Source organism: Hemicordylus capensis, chromosome 4 (genome assembly GCF_027244095.1).
Source record: "Hemicordylus capensis ecotype Gifberg chromosome 4, rHemCap1.1.pri, whole genome shotgun sequence".
Taxonomy (NCBI): Eukaryota; Metazoa; Chordata; class Lepidosauria; order Squamata; family Cordylidae; genus Hemicordylus; species Hemicordylus capensis.
Window position 1 is genome coordinate 10,183,501 of NC_069660.1, and position 14,853 is coordinate 10,198,353.

At 47.2% G+C, this 14,853-nt stretch overlaps 1 protein-coding gene across 11 annotated transcripts in view; it reads left to right on the plus strand.

Annotated features, from left to right (window-relative positions):
* Nucleotides 1–14,853, plus strand: part of MYT1 (myelin transcription factor 1) — a 232,449-nt gene that overhangs the window by 142,778 nt on the left and 74,818 nt on the right. For 10 of the 11 annotated variants that reach the window (XM_053249644.1, XM_053249643.1, XM_053249646.1 and 7 more), the window contains exons 6-9: nucleotides 557–807; nucleotides 5,808–6,743; nucleotides 7,866–8,000; nucleotides 11,038–11,128. In XM_053249644.1, coding sequence (XP_053105619.1) covers nucleotides 557–807; nucleotides 5,808–6,743; nucleotides 7,866–8,000; nucleotides 11,038–11,128 — 1,413 coding nt within the window. The remainder of the gene's footprint in view (nucleotides 1–556; nucleotides 808–5,807; nucleotides 6,744–7,865; nucleotides 8,001–11,037; nucleotides 11,129–14,853) is intronic. The other variant, XM_053249650.1, reaches the window with a different exon arrangement.

Here is a 14,853-nt window from a genome sequence, read left to right on the forward strand (position 1 = left end):
CCGGCCACCCACATGACTGCCGCTGGCTCTGTTACAGACCCAGTGGGGGCTGGGGAGTTTGGGGGCTGCGCGGCCCCCGGAAGCTCCAGCAAGCCCTGCGTGAGTGCACAGGGCATTCTGGAGAGACCCCCCGAGCCAGGAGGCTGCATTTAGCCTCCCTGCCAGGGATCTCCTCATGAGTTGCTGCAGCGCGGAGCCACGCCACGGCAACTCACGATCAAAAAAGCCGGGTTAGCGCTTGCTCCGATAACCTCGGCTAAGGGGTGGGGTATTCAAGTGGGTGACCTGCTTGAGAACAACCGGGTTTGGCTGCAAGCCCAGTGGTTCTCATGGACATACCAAATCGGGCTAGGCTCCCTTAGCCCGATTTGGTATGACTGTGAGAATAGCAGCCTCCCTGTTGTGCAGGATGTCAGCCAATGATATAATAATAAAATTAAAAAGTGAAGCATAGGAATTTAGCCTGCCACAACATATATGCCTGCTTCTTGGAGACCTGAATCCACTACATTGCTGTGACCTTTCTCTCCTTCTCTTCCTCTCACTGCTCTTCTAGTTTACAAAGTTGCCCACTAGCAAAGAAGAGGAAACTTCAAGATGCGGAGGCTGAACATCTGGCGTCCAAGAGGAAGTCCCACCCCCTTAAGCTTGCCCTTGATGAAGGCTACAATGTTGACAGCGATGGGAGTGAGGAGGCAGAGGCAAAAGAGGAGTCTATGACGGACGATTCCGAGGGCACGCTGGAGGAGGAAGAGGCTGAGACGATAGACCAAGAGGAGACCTGCAGCAGCTCTCAGCCTGCAGAAGGTGGTTTATTTGATTATTGACTGCAAAGATTTATTTTATGGATGGGAACAAGGCAGGGAGTGTTAACGATCTGGAGTTATAACTCCTCTAAATAATACAGAGAGATGGATTCTCCAATTATATTCAAGAACAAGAGGCTCTCAGAGACAGGACCACAGAGTATAACTGCTGGTCAGGCCTTCTCAAAAAGACATTTGGCTTTAGTACAGAAGTGACTTAACCAGCAAGCCAGAGGTTGCCGGTTCGAATCCCCGCTGGTACACCTATATCGGGCAGCAGCGATACAGGAAGATGCTGAAAGTTATCATCTCATAATGCATGGGAGGAGACAATGGTAAATCCCTCCTGTATTCTACCAAGAACAACCACAGGGCTCTTTGGTCGCTAGGAGTCGACACCGACTCGAGGGCACACTATATTTTACAGAAGTGGGTAAACTTGGCCCTCCAGCTGTTGTTGAACTGCAACTCCCATCATTCCCAGTCACATTGTGACTGGAGCCTGGGGATGATGGAAGTTGTAGTTCAGCAACAGCTGGAGAGCCAAGTTTGTCCATCTCTACTTTAGTGGAAATACTTTCATATCTTGCTTCAAAAAATATTTTCTTTGGGAAAACATTTGTATTGCAGTTTTGAAAAATTATTGCTATTAAATAGTCAGCATGGAAAAAATGCAAAAATGATGTGGGGGGGGGGAGTGTTACTCTCCCTTCACTGTGAGTCATGGTCTTGAGCCAAATAAGCCCCCTTGCAATTGTTTTTGGATATAAAGGACTACTTTGGGTCCACTTCCTGGTGGAAGCCTATCTTTTAATGATGGGTTTACTACCAAATGTAGCTTGATCCTTAAAAAGGAGGAGCCATAAGATAGTGGTGTGTGAGTCGGCTCGCATCAAGCCAGGCTCACCATTGAGCTGGCCCGGTTTGGGTGATCCAAGGTCGAACCGGACCACCCACCCACCCCCCAATTCTCAGAACCAGCTCATGGGCCAGCTCAGCGGGGGGGGGGGGGGTTCAGTAAAGGGGAATCTGGCTAGGATTCACCTTTACAAGTGAAGGGGATCTCCTAGCCTAAAAAGACTTTCCTTCATTAAAGCAGGGGGTGGGGCAGGCAAAATGCTTAATTTTAACCTCTTAAATGAAACCCCACTGGCGGCCGGGGCAGTTGGGGTGGCCGCTGCATGGCAGAGACTCAGGAGGAAGCCCCACCACCAGCAGAGTCGGCCGCTGTGGCAGCAGAGACTCAGGAGGTGACAGCGGGGGTTCCTCCAACCACCCCGCCTCCCTCCCAATTGATAATCCAGGCCGGCTGCAGCCCTGTTCCGGCTTCTGCACATGTGCAGAGGCATACACAGAGGCCTGCAAAGGGCTGCAGCCAACCTGGACAATCATTTGGGAGGGTGGTTGGAAAAGCTCCCATCGCTGCCTCTCGAATCCCTGCCACCACAGTGCCCGCCCACACCACCGGTGGGGCTTCATTTTAAATATGCAAATTAAACATTGGAGGAGCCTACACGGCCACCTCCTAAATCTCCGCCATGCAGCGGCTGCCCCCGCGGTCCCTGCCACTGGTGAGCCTTCATTTAAAAGCTAAAGATTAAGCATTTTGCGCGCCCCTCACCCCGCTTTAAAGAAGGAAGCCTTTTTAGGCTAGGAGATCCCCTGTACCTGTAAAGGGGAAACCTAGACGGATTCCCCTTTACAAGTATTAGCTGCCCTCCAAGTCGGCTCACCAGCCAGGCCGGAACTGGGCTCAGTCAAGCCCAAGCGACCCAGGGTGGCTTGAATCCGGTCCGGATGCAAGCCGAACCAGGTTAATGACCAGCTCGCACATCCCTACCATAAGATCCTCTAAAACAGAGGTTCTAAACCTGTGGTACTCCAGATATTGCTGAACTACAATTCCCATCACCCCCAACTACAATTTATTGTTGCTGGGGATGATGGGAGTTGTAGTTCAGCAACTTCTGGAATACCACAAGTTGGGAATCCCTCCTCTAAAACCATCGTTCTCAGACATGGGTCCCCAGGTGTTGGGTCCCCAGGACTACAACTCCCAAACTGACCTTCCACCATTGTCGCTGAGGATGATAGGAGTGGTAGTCTAACAACATCTGGGGACTCTAGCTTGAGAATGCCTGCTCTAAAAGGATCTTTCAGCAAGAGAACCACCCCATGTCATCAGCCCTCCACAGTGAAGGTGCTCCAAGCCAATTAAACTGTCCTTATGTGATGCCTAGCTTCCTATAGAGCCTGACCCTCTGTGATGAGCCCAGCTCAAATACATTTCCAATCTTTTTGTTGTAGAACAGTGTTTTTCCTAAGAATAGAGAAGATGGCCATCCTTTCTTGAAGGAGACTGTTTAAAGTATCAATTTCATTGCCCTTTATTTTCCTTTCACTTCATGGTTGTTCTCATTGCATGAGGTTTAGGAAGTGATTGTAGATCGAATTTAATTTACCTCTTTGGGAAATAGAGGATGTCACGGAACCAGATAACCTGGTGGAAGAAATCCACTCCCCTTTATAATGCAAACACAAATGACACATTGGGTGGGGCTACAGCTCAGTGGTAGAGCATCTGCTTGCCTTGCAGAAGGTTCCAACTTCCCTCCCTGGCAGCATCTCCAAGACAAGTCTGAGAGAAGCTCCTGCCTGCCACCTTGGAGACGCCGCTATTGTCTGTGTAGACAATACTGAGCTAGATGGACCAAGGGTCTGGCTCAGTATATGGCAGCGTCCTGTAATTGCGGTGTACCTATACATTATGTTCAGTGCACATACAACCTATGTATATTGGCTGACCTCTTGACTAACACAGTGTGTGTGCACAGTAAAGAAAGCACGTGTGTAACTGCTGTGTTCCCGACTAAAGCAGAGTGGGCGCTCACATAAGGGAGCGGGGAATATTTACCATTCCCCCCTTCACTCTGAAGCACACTGTGCCACCTGAAAATATGCCCTAAGGGCCATGCAGGACATATTTTCAGGTGACACACAGGGCACTTCAGAGGGAAGAAAGAACCAGCAACAATCACCCTCCTGCCACATGAACACCCACATGTGATATTTTGGGTTAATCCATTCCTTCATCCAGGCCAGCTTTTGAATGGGGCTTTAGTTACTTGCATTCCAGTCCTGGAGTAGAGGCGGGGCTAACAAACAGCCAGCAGCAAGAGCACTGAAAGCAGACGGCACTTGCCTCTCTGTACATCATACCTATTCCATTAAACGTTTACCATTCTGGATTCGGCTCCACTGCTTTGTCCTTGCAGACCACAGCTCTCTTTCCCTTGGATTCTGCACCATGCTGCTTCAGTTTGGAATGCAGTGGCTGTGCGTGCACTTCTTTTGCTATCTATTTCCTGTGTTAGGCTGTCAGCCAGCGTGGTGTAGAATCCAGGACGTCAGATCCTGTGGACGTGTACTGTTGTTCATACGTTACGTTAAATGCAGATACAGTCGAATACTTCTTATCTGTAACCTGCACTTTGGCTCACTTCTAAAATGAACACACTGTAAGGCTGTTCTCACGGGCAGCCTGACCGAGGCTAGGGCAGCCCAGCCCGGGTTAGGCTGCTCATGTGCAGTGCCGAGGTCCAGATGGATCCCAGCACTGTCCGTCTGCCTAACCCCACTTTTAAGCCTAGCCTTTAGCTGAGGTTAAGAGCGCAAGTGTGCCCTTAATTCCGGCACGTACCAGTATCATGTGTGTGACTGGGCTGCTTGCAGTCCAAGCACACACAGAGATGGGTGCCTAGAGTGCTCATCTCATGGCAGTATCCCTCAATGCACTGTGTGTCATGAAGTGCATTGTGGGATACGTGGAGGCCGGAACACATTGTCCCGGCCTTCAGTGATCTGCACTGCATGAAGCAATGTGGATCATGTGGAAGCTCAGTTCGTGCTCCCACCAATGGTGAAGGATCATCTGGGGGAAAGTAAGTTTTGTGCAGCCTTCCCCACACCCACCCCACCTAGCTCCCCGACATGTGAATACCCTTATTCCGTCGTTCACACAAAAACACGTACATGTGTTCAGACAACTGTATGTATACACAGCATCTCTAAATAGGGCACCGTTTGATAGATTATTACTCACTTCTGAGCACAGTCTGACTGTGTTCTCTGTCCGGTGTAGGAATCACATCTCTCCAACAAACAGGTTCATAGTAGCCGTGCTGAAGGAGAGGCTGCAAATCCAGAGGGCCGCAGACCTGAACTGCAAAGCTAATGGACTGGGGCTGGGAAGCAGCATTGGGAGGAGAGCTGGTCTTGTGGTAGCAAGCATGAATTGTCCCCTTTGCTAAGCAGGGCCCACCCTGGTTTGCACTTGAATGGGAGACTACATGTGTGAGAACTGTAAGACATCCCCCTCAGGGGATGGGGCCACTCTGGGAAGCGCATCTTCCAGGTTTCCTCTCTGGCAGCATCTCCAAGATAGGGCTGAGAGAGACTCCTGCCTGTAGCCTTGGAGAAGCCGCTGCCAGTCTGTGTAGACAATACTGAGCAAGATGGACCAGTGGTCTGACACTGGTCATATGGCAGCTTCCTATGTTCCTATGACCATAAGGCTCATTGGCACTGAGAAGAAAGAGTTATGGGCATAAGCAAAGACAATTGTTCAGGGATCCCAGAGTAATCGCTCTCTCCATGTAAACACAGAGAAATGATGTACGTCTCTGTTGATATCAGCCTTCTGTATGATGTTTTCCACACATAAATATTGGTCTAGAGAGGTACAAAACAAAGTGCACCAGTGTCTGGTTGATGGCTTCTGGCAGCATCCTGGGGAAAATAAATGTCAGCAGCTGACAGTCATCTCATCAGAGGGAGCAATTTTAAGACAGAAAACAGCCTGTTTACCTGCCACTGCTGAATGCAATAAATGTGGCCACACCAGGAGTGCAATAGCAAGGCATGGGTTTCAATTAAACCTTTGAGATTGGCTATTTACCCATTTATGTCCTTCCCCCCCCCTCTCTTTTTTCCCCTTTACAGGGCAAAGCCCCCAACCCCCACTTTGTGGGCAAAGTGTGGGAACTGTTACACCCGGCCTGCTCAAGGCCAGCTACAACAGCTATCAAGAAATAATTGCCAACTCTCTTTTAAATCTAGGCCAAATAGCAGAAGGAACTCTGGCTGCCATGGGACAGGTGCCTGAAAGTGAAAGCCAAGTCTCCAAAGCTGGTGGGAATGTTACGCACTTGGTGCATGAAGGAGTGGCAGAGGAGGAGGAAGAGGAGGAGGAGGAGGAAGAGGAGGAGGAAGAGGAGGAGGAGGAAGAGGCAGTTGAGGAGGACTGTGAGAAGGAGATCATCATCCAGACGGAAGACGCCGAGGAAGTCATTGAGGTCACCAGCGAGCGCAGCAATGACTTGTGCCTGGAACATCGGGATGATGAGGTGAGCTGTGAAGAATCCAGCAAACTCCAAAAAGGGGAAGAGGAAGAGGAGGATAATGAAGAGGAGGAGGAGGAAGAGGAGGAAGAGGAGGAAGAAGAGTATGAGGAAGAGGAGGAGGAGGAAGAGGAGGAGGAGGAGGAAGAGGAGGAGGAGGAGGAAGAGGAGACAGCAACTGAAGTAATCTGTGAAGAAGCTCCTCATGCATCTCAGGACTCCCCAAAAACCCACTGTGAAGGACAGATGGTCAGCCCCAAACCTGAATATTCTGTTATTGTGGAAGTGAGATCAGACGATGACAAGGATGATGATTCCCACTCCCAGAAATCCACTGTGACCGATGAGTCTGAGATGTATGACATGATGACCCGGGGGAACCTGGGCCTCTTGGAACAGGCCATTGCACTGAAAGCTGAACAAGTGAAGGTTGTGAGGGAGCCTGGCCAGCTGACGGGGGAACATGTGAAACATTTCCAGGTGGAGGAGAAGCAGAACAAAGCCCTGGACTCCATCAGAAAGAGCTACTACAGCAAAGGTGAGGAGAACTGGTCTTGTGGTAGCAAGCATGGGTTGTCCTCTGTGCTAAGCAGGGTCCACCCTGGTTTGCATTTGAATGGGAGACTACATGTGAGCACAATAAGAGATTCCTCTCAGGGGGTGGAGCCACTCTGGGAAGAGCACCTGCATGCTTGCCTGCAGAAGGTTCCAAGTTCCCTCCCTGGCATCTCCACGATAGTGCTGAGAGAGACTTCTGCCTACAACATTGGAGAAGCTGTTGCCAGTTTGTGTAGCTAAGCTAGATGGCCCAAAGGTCTGACTCAGTTGAAGGCAACTTCCTATGTTCCTCTGACTCTGCATCACAACTTTCAGGTTCAGTGGCAAATAAAGCGCTGGAGGGGTTGTTGTTGCTTTTTTGCCCCAATGGCAAAGAAATGGTGTTTGGTAGCAGCTGGGGATCTCCAGTGCTATTGAGCTATAGATCTGAACTTGCCCTCCTTCTGAGGGAGACCTCCCCTACAGGTCTTTCCGATAAGCCTGGTACAGAGTTATTCTAGACTGAATGGCTCCAGGGGATACTAGAGAATTACAGGATGCTGGAGCAAGGACAATTCTTCTACCATCTCACTGCCTCTTTGCCCCTAACAGTGTGATGGCAATGCCCTCCTGTGCGACCACTGTGCCCTGACAGGATCGCCACTGCAGCAAAAATGGCAATGGTTGGGTATAATTGTATCCTGAAACAGTGATTGGTCATCTGTTGCTTTGCATGGAGATCGGGACCATAATGGAGATCAAGACCATTTTGCATGGCCTTATAGTCCTAATCTCCATGGTTCTAGATCTCCAGATCCAGAACTCTTGGGAACTGTTCACTCCTGGAGCTTCTGTTGCCCATACAATGTGGACAGGAGAGAGAGAGAGAGAGAGAGAGAGAGAGAGATTGAGAGAGAGAGAGAGAGAGATTGCGCCTGTAGATACTTATGTTGCCATTTAGCAGAATTTTGGAACCAAAATTTAACTTAAAGCAAAATCTGAAGTGAATTTGGATTCTTCCTTAGATAACACATCAGGAATTGCCAGGGAGGGGAAAGAATTTTTATAACACCAATAAGTTTTGCATCTTTGGTCATGTGCCTCTTCTTCATACATTTCCTAGATCCCTCGAGACCCGAGAAGCGTGAGATCAAATGCCCAACTCCTGGCTGCGATGGCACAGGCCACGTCACAGGACTGTATCCACACCATCGCAGTTTGTCTGGCTGTCCGCACAAAGATAGGATCCCTCCTGAGAGTGAGTGTGCTGTAAAGATGTTTATGTCACTGTACTGGTCCAATTGATGCTGCTGCAGCAATTGCTACTTATATATAGCAATAGCAATAGCACTTACATTTATATACCGCTCTATAGCCGGAGCTCTCTAAGCAGTTTACAATGATTTTAGCATATTGCCCCCAACATTCTGGGTACTCATTTTACCAACCTCGGAAGGATGGAAGGCTGAGTCAACCTTGAGCCCCTGGTCAGGATCGAACTTGTAACCTTCTGGTTACAGGGCGGCAGTTTTACCACTGTGCCACCAGGGGCTTATATGAATTATTATTAACATTGTTGATCAGATCCGGCAGCTCTTGTGCTCCTGGGGGTGCTGTGGGTTGCAGAGTTCAGGTAAAGCATGGCAAAGAGGAGAAGGGGAGAAGGGAACAAACCATCTTGATAGTACATAAACATGTGTAGTATGGAAAAGACCCACAGTTAAGTGACAGAAGTACATGCTGTGCATGCAGGAGGCCCCAGATTCAACCCTGGTATCTCTAGGCAGGGCTGGGAAAGACCCTATATCATAATAGCAAGACAATTTTTATATACTGGCTGACATCCTGGTTAATACTGTGTGTGTGCAGCGATGAAACTGTGCGTGTAGCAGCAGGGGTTGGCAATTTTTGCCAATTTTCCTCTGAAGCACTCAATGCCATCCAAACATATGTCCCTAAGGATTTCTCAGCCCTCAGGGACATATTTTTTGGGTAGCACAGAATGCTCCAGAGGGAAGGAGAGAGGGGCAAAAATTGCCCAACATACACATATTGTTTTATTCTGAAACATAGCAGCTACAGCTGACTCCCATAATTCCCAGACACAGTGGCTGAAGGCTATTGTTGCTGGGGGTGATGGGAGATGTAGTTCAACAACATCTGGGGACCTGAGGTCAACAATCCCTGGCCTATGTCACTTCCCTCCCTTCTCCTGCACAGTCATCTGCGGTGGCAAGAGATGGATTATGCAAAAGGCAAAAGTAGAGATAATATTGGTGAGGGGATTTTTATGTAGCCCCCAACTCATTTCATCATTGATTTTCTTTAAAAGCACAATGAAAATTGGACTGTAACTGAAAATACCAGAATATAAGGTTGCCAGCCCTTCAGGATTGACCTGAAGTTTCCAGAACTGGCATCAATCTCCAGGTGATTATTGAAAGCAATCTTGGAGTTTGTAATGGCTTGAGATGGTGAAAAATATTGGGAAAAATATTGGGTGAGCAACCTCCAAGAACAGCTTCCAACAGAGTTGGCAACTGTAATTACCTAGCAAGTACTATATTCATTCTTGCTGGGATGAATACAGTACTTCTTCCATGCAAATTCCCATGAACTGCTTTTCTAATAAGAATATCTTGTTTTTAAAAGGAAAAGAGATGTTTTGATTAATCTCTGCATAGTCTGCAAACAATGGTGGGGGTGCAGATTGCAGCAAAACACAAAGGATTTATGAATAATGCATGTGTTCTGTTTTTAAGTATGAATCGGGATAAAGTGGCATAGAAAGTTTCATATACTTTCTACCCAAAGGGTAAACATTGTTATTTGTGACAGTGAAATGGCTTCTTTCTAACAGCATCACAGGAAGCGCTGCATGTGCTTATGATAATAAGCAGGGAAAACTGCCTTATCAGGATTTTCAAAGGTTGCAGACCAGGGGGGAGGGGCGGGACGAGACAAGGGACATCAGTTATTTTCTCACAAGTATGGTTTTAAAATAAAATTAAATGAAAAAAGCAAGCCATGTACTTTCCAAAGAACTGAAAAACAAATTATTTTCTTTGCTCTTAAGGTCATCGCTGCAGGAGGCAGTAATCCTGAAGATTTTATATATATATATATATATATATATATATATATATATATATATATATATAAAATCTTCAGGATATATATATTTATATATTTTTATATATATTTATATATAAATTTAAAGAGAGACTAAGGGTGTATCAGTGTATGTGGAACTAGATAGGAGAGGTAGGGCAACAGTCAGGAAGAATAACACAGCAACACAGGGGGAAGATACAGATAAAGTGAACGGCTACTGGAAGGTGCTTGTTATTACAGCATGGGGTAAGAGCAGGAGGGACTCAGAAGGATGTTGAAGCTTTCTCTAATAAAACACTTGGGTTTTATACTCCTGCTTGATCCATTAATAAGTACAAACCCCACTTGAAACAAAAGATATAAGCAAATACAATTTCAGTCACTCAAAAGTACTTCAAAGAGATACGACAGGAGAATCGTAATGACATGGCAAAGAGGAATACCTTTGAGACTGTTTTTGAAAAATTAACATTTGTGTGTTGCTCTTCCTGTACGCCAGGGCTTCTCAAATTTGGGTCCCCAGTTGTTGCTGGACTACAGTTCCCATCATTCCTAGCTCCAGTAGCCTATGGTTTCCAAGATGTTCCCCATCTCGATAATGCTCACAGATGAATCTGCTGTTTCAGGGCTTTCAGACCCTTGCCCCAACTCAGCTAGGGGGCATGTATGCATGGAAAGCAGAAACAAAATTGGAACTGGGGCTTCCTGGCGTGCAGCTTACATTTTTATGTGATAGGGCTGTAGTTCATCTGCTTTGCATGCAGAAAGTCCCGGGCTCAATTCCCGGTATTTTCAAGTGGGGCTGGAAGAGACTCTTGCCTGAAACCTTGGAGAGCTGCTGCCAGTCAGTGTAGACACTACTGAGCTCGATGGAGCAATGGTCTGACTCGGTATAAGGCAACTTCCTATGTTTTAATAGCTCAGGACACTCATATCAACTCCCAGCCAATTGGACTGGAAGCTTATCAGCCAGAGGCATCTGGGAAAGCTGAAAATGTTTTACTACTTTCTATGATGGGTTGAGATCTCCAGATCCCAAAAGACCCCAGTTCAATTCCTCTCCAAGAAATCTGTTGCATTGAGACTGAGGAGGTAACTTTTCTCATTTGGGGTTTTTGAATCATATTTTTCCCTCACCATCCTCATTTGTTTTCTTCTCCTTCTCCTCTTTATTATGAAAGTCTTGGCCATGCACGAGAATGTATTAAAATGCCCGACACCTGGGTGCACCGGACAGGGCCACGTAAACAGCAACCGCAACACACACCGAAGGTATGTGCATCACAGCCTGTTCATTAGTAGCAAGAGTGTAACTTTTCTAGGGACAATTAAAAAACCTTTCTGGTGGAGGTCTTGTAGTGTACAGTGTGTGTGTGTGTGTGTGTGTGTGTTTAAAATATTTATATCTCGCCCCTCAGCACACTGCTGCTCAGGGCAGATATATATATATGTATATGTGTATATTTATGTATATGTATGGTATATGTATGGTATATGTATGTGTGTGTGTATCTGTGTATCTATATAGGCTGACTTCCTGGCCAGCAAAAGCACTGGTGCAACGAGAGAAGCACTGGTGTCCCTGAAAAGTTCAACTAACTCAGCTCCCCTGCTGACTCAGTAGAGGGGGCAAATTTCATTGACCTCTCCTTACCAGGAAGCTCACTGTACCAGCCAAAAATATATCCCTGAGGGTTACACAGCCCTCAGAGACATATTTTCGAGTGACACAGAGGGCTTCCAGGTTAGGGCGGGTTACTGATACACACACACACACACACACACACACACACACACACCGGTGCAGCATTAGTCTAGAGCTCTTCAGAAGCACTGATGCTATACTGGTGCTTCTCCAATTGCACTGGTTCTTTGTTAGTCAGAATGGTTGCTAACCCTCCAGGGATTACCATTAATCTCTAGATGACTGTTGAAAGTAATTCTGGGAAGTTTAATGGCTTGCTCATGGGGAAAATATTGGGGGAAATGTTTCAGAAAAAAGCACTACCAATAGCTTCAGTCAGAGTTGGCAACTCTAGCTTGGTGAACTCCTTGGTACTCAGAGGTGATATGTTCATAAACTGAAAGAAAAAGTCAAAGCAAAAAATCCCCAATCCTGCCTCATGAAGACGGAATATGCTAGCATCCTAACTCCTAGGAGCCACAGAAGGTTAAGTATCTGCCTGAAAAACAGCAGCAGAACCCAGTGTGGTGGGAGAGGAATTGGCCTGCTTGATCCTTTACCAGCTGCAAGCAGACATTGGGGTTTGAGGGTACAACATTTTGTAGCAGGTTCTACTTGTTAAATCTCTGTTATGCAAGTCAATTGGACTAGTCAAACAATTGCTTTAATAAAGATGGCCAACTAACCTGGACTGTAACAGCACCAGAGCAGAGAAGGGAGCAGAAGAGAATGTTTTAGGAAGGAGACGGATGTTAATTTTTCCAAAAATTGGAAGTGGGTTGAAAGTAGGGAACTCTATTGTTGCTGTCTGCATTCATCCCACTTTTACCTCTGGTACTGAGGTGGGGTCATTTTGGCATGGTTTCAAAAAATGTGCAGAACTTGTTTGACCCGTGGTGACGGAGGGACAAAAGTTGTATATATATAGGATATAAGGACATAAGAGTCGCCTTACACGGCGCAGTGGGGAAATGCTTGACTAACAAGCAGAAGGTTGCCAGTTCGAATCTCCGTGGGAATGTACTGGGCAGCAGCGATATAGGAAGATGCTGAAAGGCATCATCTCATACTGCGTGGGAGGAGGCAATGGTCAACCCCTCCTGTATTCTACCAAAGAAAACCACAGGGCTCTGCGGGCGCCGGGAGTCGACAACGACTCAACGGCACACTTTACCTTTAAGGACATAAGAACAACACTGCTGGATAGGAGAGGAGAGCTGGTCATGTGGTAGCAAGCATGACTTGTCCCCATAGCTAAGCAGGGTCTGGCCTGGTTGCATATGAATGGGAGACTTGATGTGTGAGCACTGCAAGATCTTCCCCTCAGGGGATGAAGCCGCTCTGGGAAGAGCAGAAGGTTTCAAGTTCCCTCCCTGGCTTCTCCAAGACAGGGCTGAGAGAGATTCCTGCCTGCAACCTTGGAGAAGCTGCTGCCAGTCTGTGAAGACAATTCTGAGCTAGATAGACCAATGGTCTGACTCAGTATATGGCAGTTTCCTATGGATCAGGCCCAAGGCCTATCTAGTCCCATCTAGGACATGGGAAGTGAAATTTCTCTCTTGAACCACTTTCAAATCTCTGAAAAGAGAAAGGGCCAGTGGGCCTGAGGCTGTGCTCACCACCACGGTCCGCCATCTATGAATCTTCCCTAGGCTGACATGTCCCAGAGTTAGTGACCCACCTTCCACAAGAGCCAAGGTGGTCCAAATGGATGCTGCCCTTGAGATTATTGGTCTCCATGCCTGTCACACACCCTCGGGCATTTCATAGTTGAAAATAGGGAGACTCTTGGAAGACCTCACACCAAGAATCAGTGGCTAATACCTGGCTAATGAAACATGCGCATAAGGAAGGACTTTGGGGACACACTGGGAGCCCTCTGACAACTCCCCTTGACCCCGTGTGTGATGTTTCACAAGAGCCATTAGAGTTCCAAACACTTTCCATGCTCTGGAAGATCAGAAACTTAACACAAGGTTCAGCCTCTAAATGTCAGTTTGCCAGCCACGGCCCGAGAGATCTTCTCCATGATTGTTATACATTGCTCAGGGCTCTTTGTGCCTGCTGAATGATGAATTAAGTTACCCTCCAATAGCCTCTCTTCCAGTGAGTTAAGAGGGTGATAATTGATAATTGTCCTATATCATCTCATCAACAGTTCAAAACAAACTTCACCAGGTGTTGCATGTTAAATAGCGGCTTATACACAACAGTGTGGTGCCTTAATGTCCAGGCGTGTGCTATAGCTCACCTCCTTCCTCTGCCAGATTTAATTTCTCGGGATCCAGAAGGAAGGAGGTTGAAGCCTGGAAAATGGCAGCTCTAGCAACTTATGCTAATAACCTTTTCAAAAAAACAATTTTTAAAAATGCCTCCAAAGGCAGCACAGGGTCAAAATGACCCAAAATGGCTTGGGCCCCTGGGTATTTAAAAGAACATCTTCTTCATTAAGACACCCACTGCCCATTCAGGTCATCTGGAGAGGTCCATCTCCAGTTGACGCCAGCTTGGCTGGTTGCCACCCGGGGACAGGCCTTCTCGGTTGCTGCCCCGAGACTGTGGAATGCGCTCCCTACTGCAATACGATCCTCCCCATCTCGGGCCATTTTTAAAAAGCACTTGAAAACCCACCTCTTCACCCAAGCTTTTTCAGCATTTTAAATTTTTAGGTTTTAATCTGTTTTTTATTTTTAAATGGTCTAAATTGTTTTAAGTTTTTGTGTATGTTTTTAACTTGTTTTATGTTATTGTTAGCCGCCCAGAGACAAAAGTCTCCCGGTCCTAATCCAGCACTCTAACCACTACACCACGCTGGCTCTCACTATGCCAACAATGACAGATTCATATGACACGATTGATGTTGGCATACTGGCCTCCCCCACTAGAAGTCAGGGCTCACTCAGAGGCGCTCTTACCCCTGGACATCTGGACTGGGCCAAAGACCTCCACAGCCCCTGAGGCCCAAAAAGTGCTCTTTAGTCTGTCCCGGGTGGTGTGGTCGCCTGGCCGAGCATGATGATGCTTAATTTGTGGGGGGTGAGGATCCAAAGGCCTTTAGGTCCAGGCTCCAAAATTACATAGGTGCACCTCCAGGCTCACCACCGAGCTCCAGGAACCAGTGAACCACTGGTCGTCTGAATGCGCTCTATGAAAAGGTTTACTGGTGTAAGTCTCATGGCTGCCTCAGGCATGAAAAGAAATGTGCATGAAGGCATTTTAGGGCAGGAAATACCAGGTAACAAACAACTAGTCATTGCATTTGATGACCATGCACCCATGAACTTTGGTTTCAGATATTCCTGGTGTGAACATT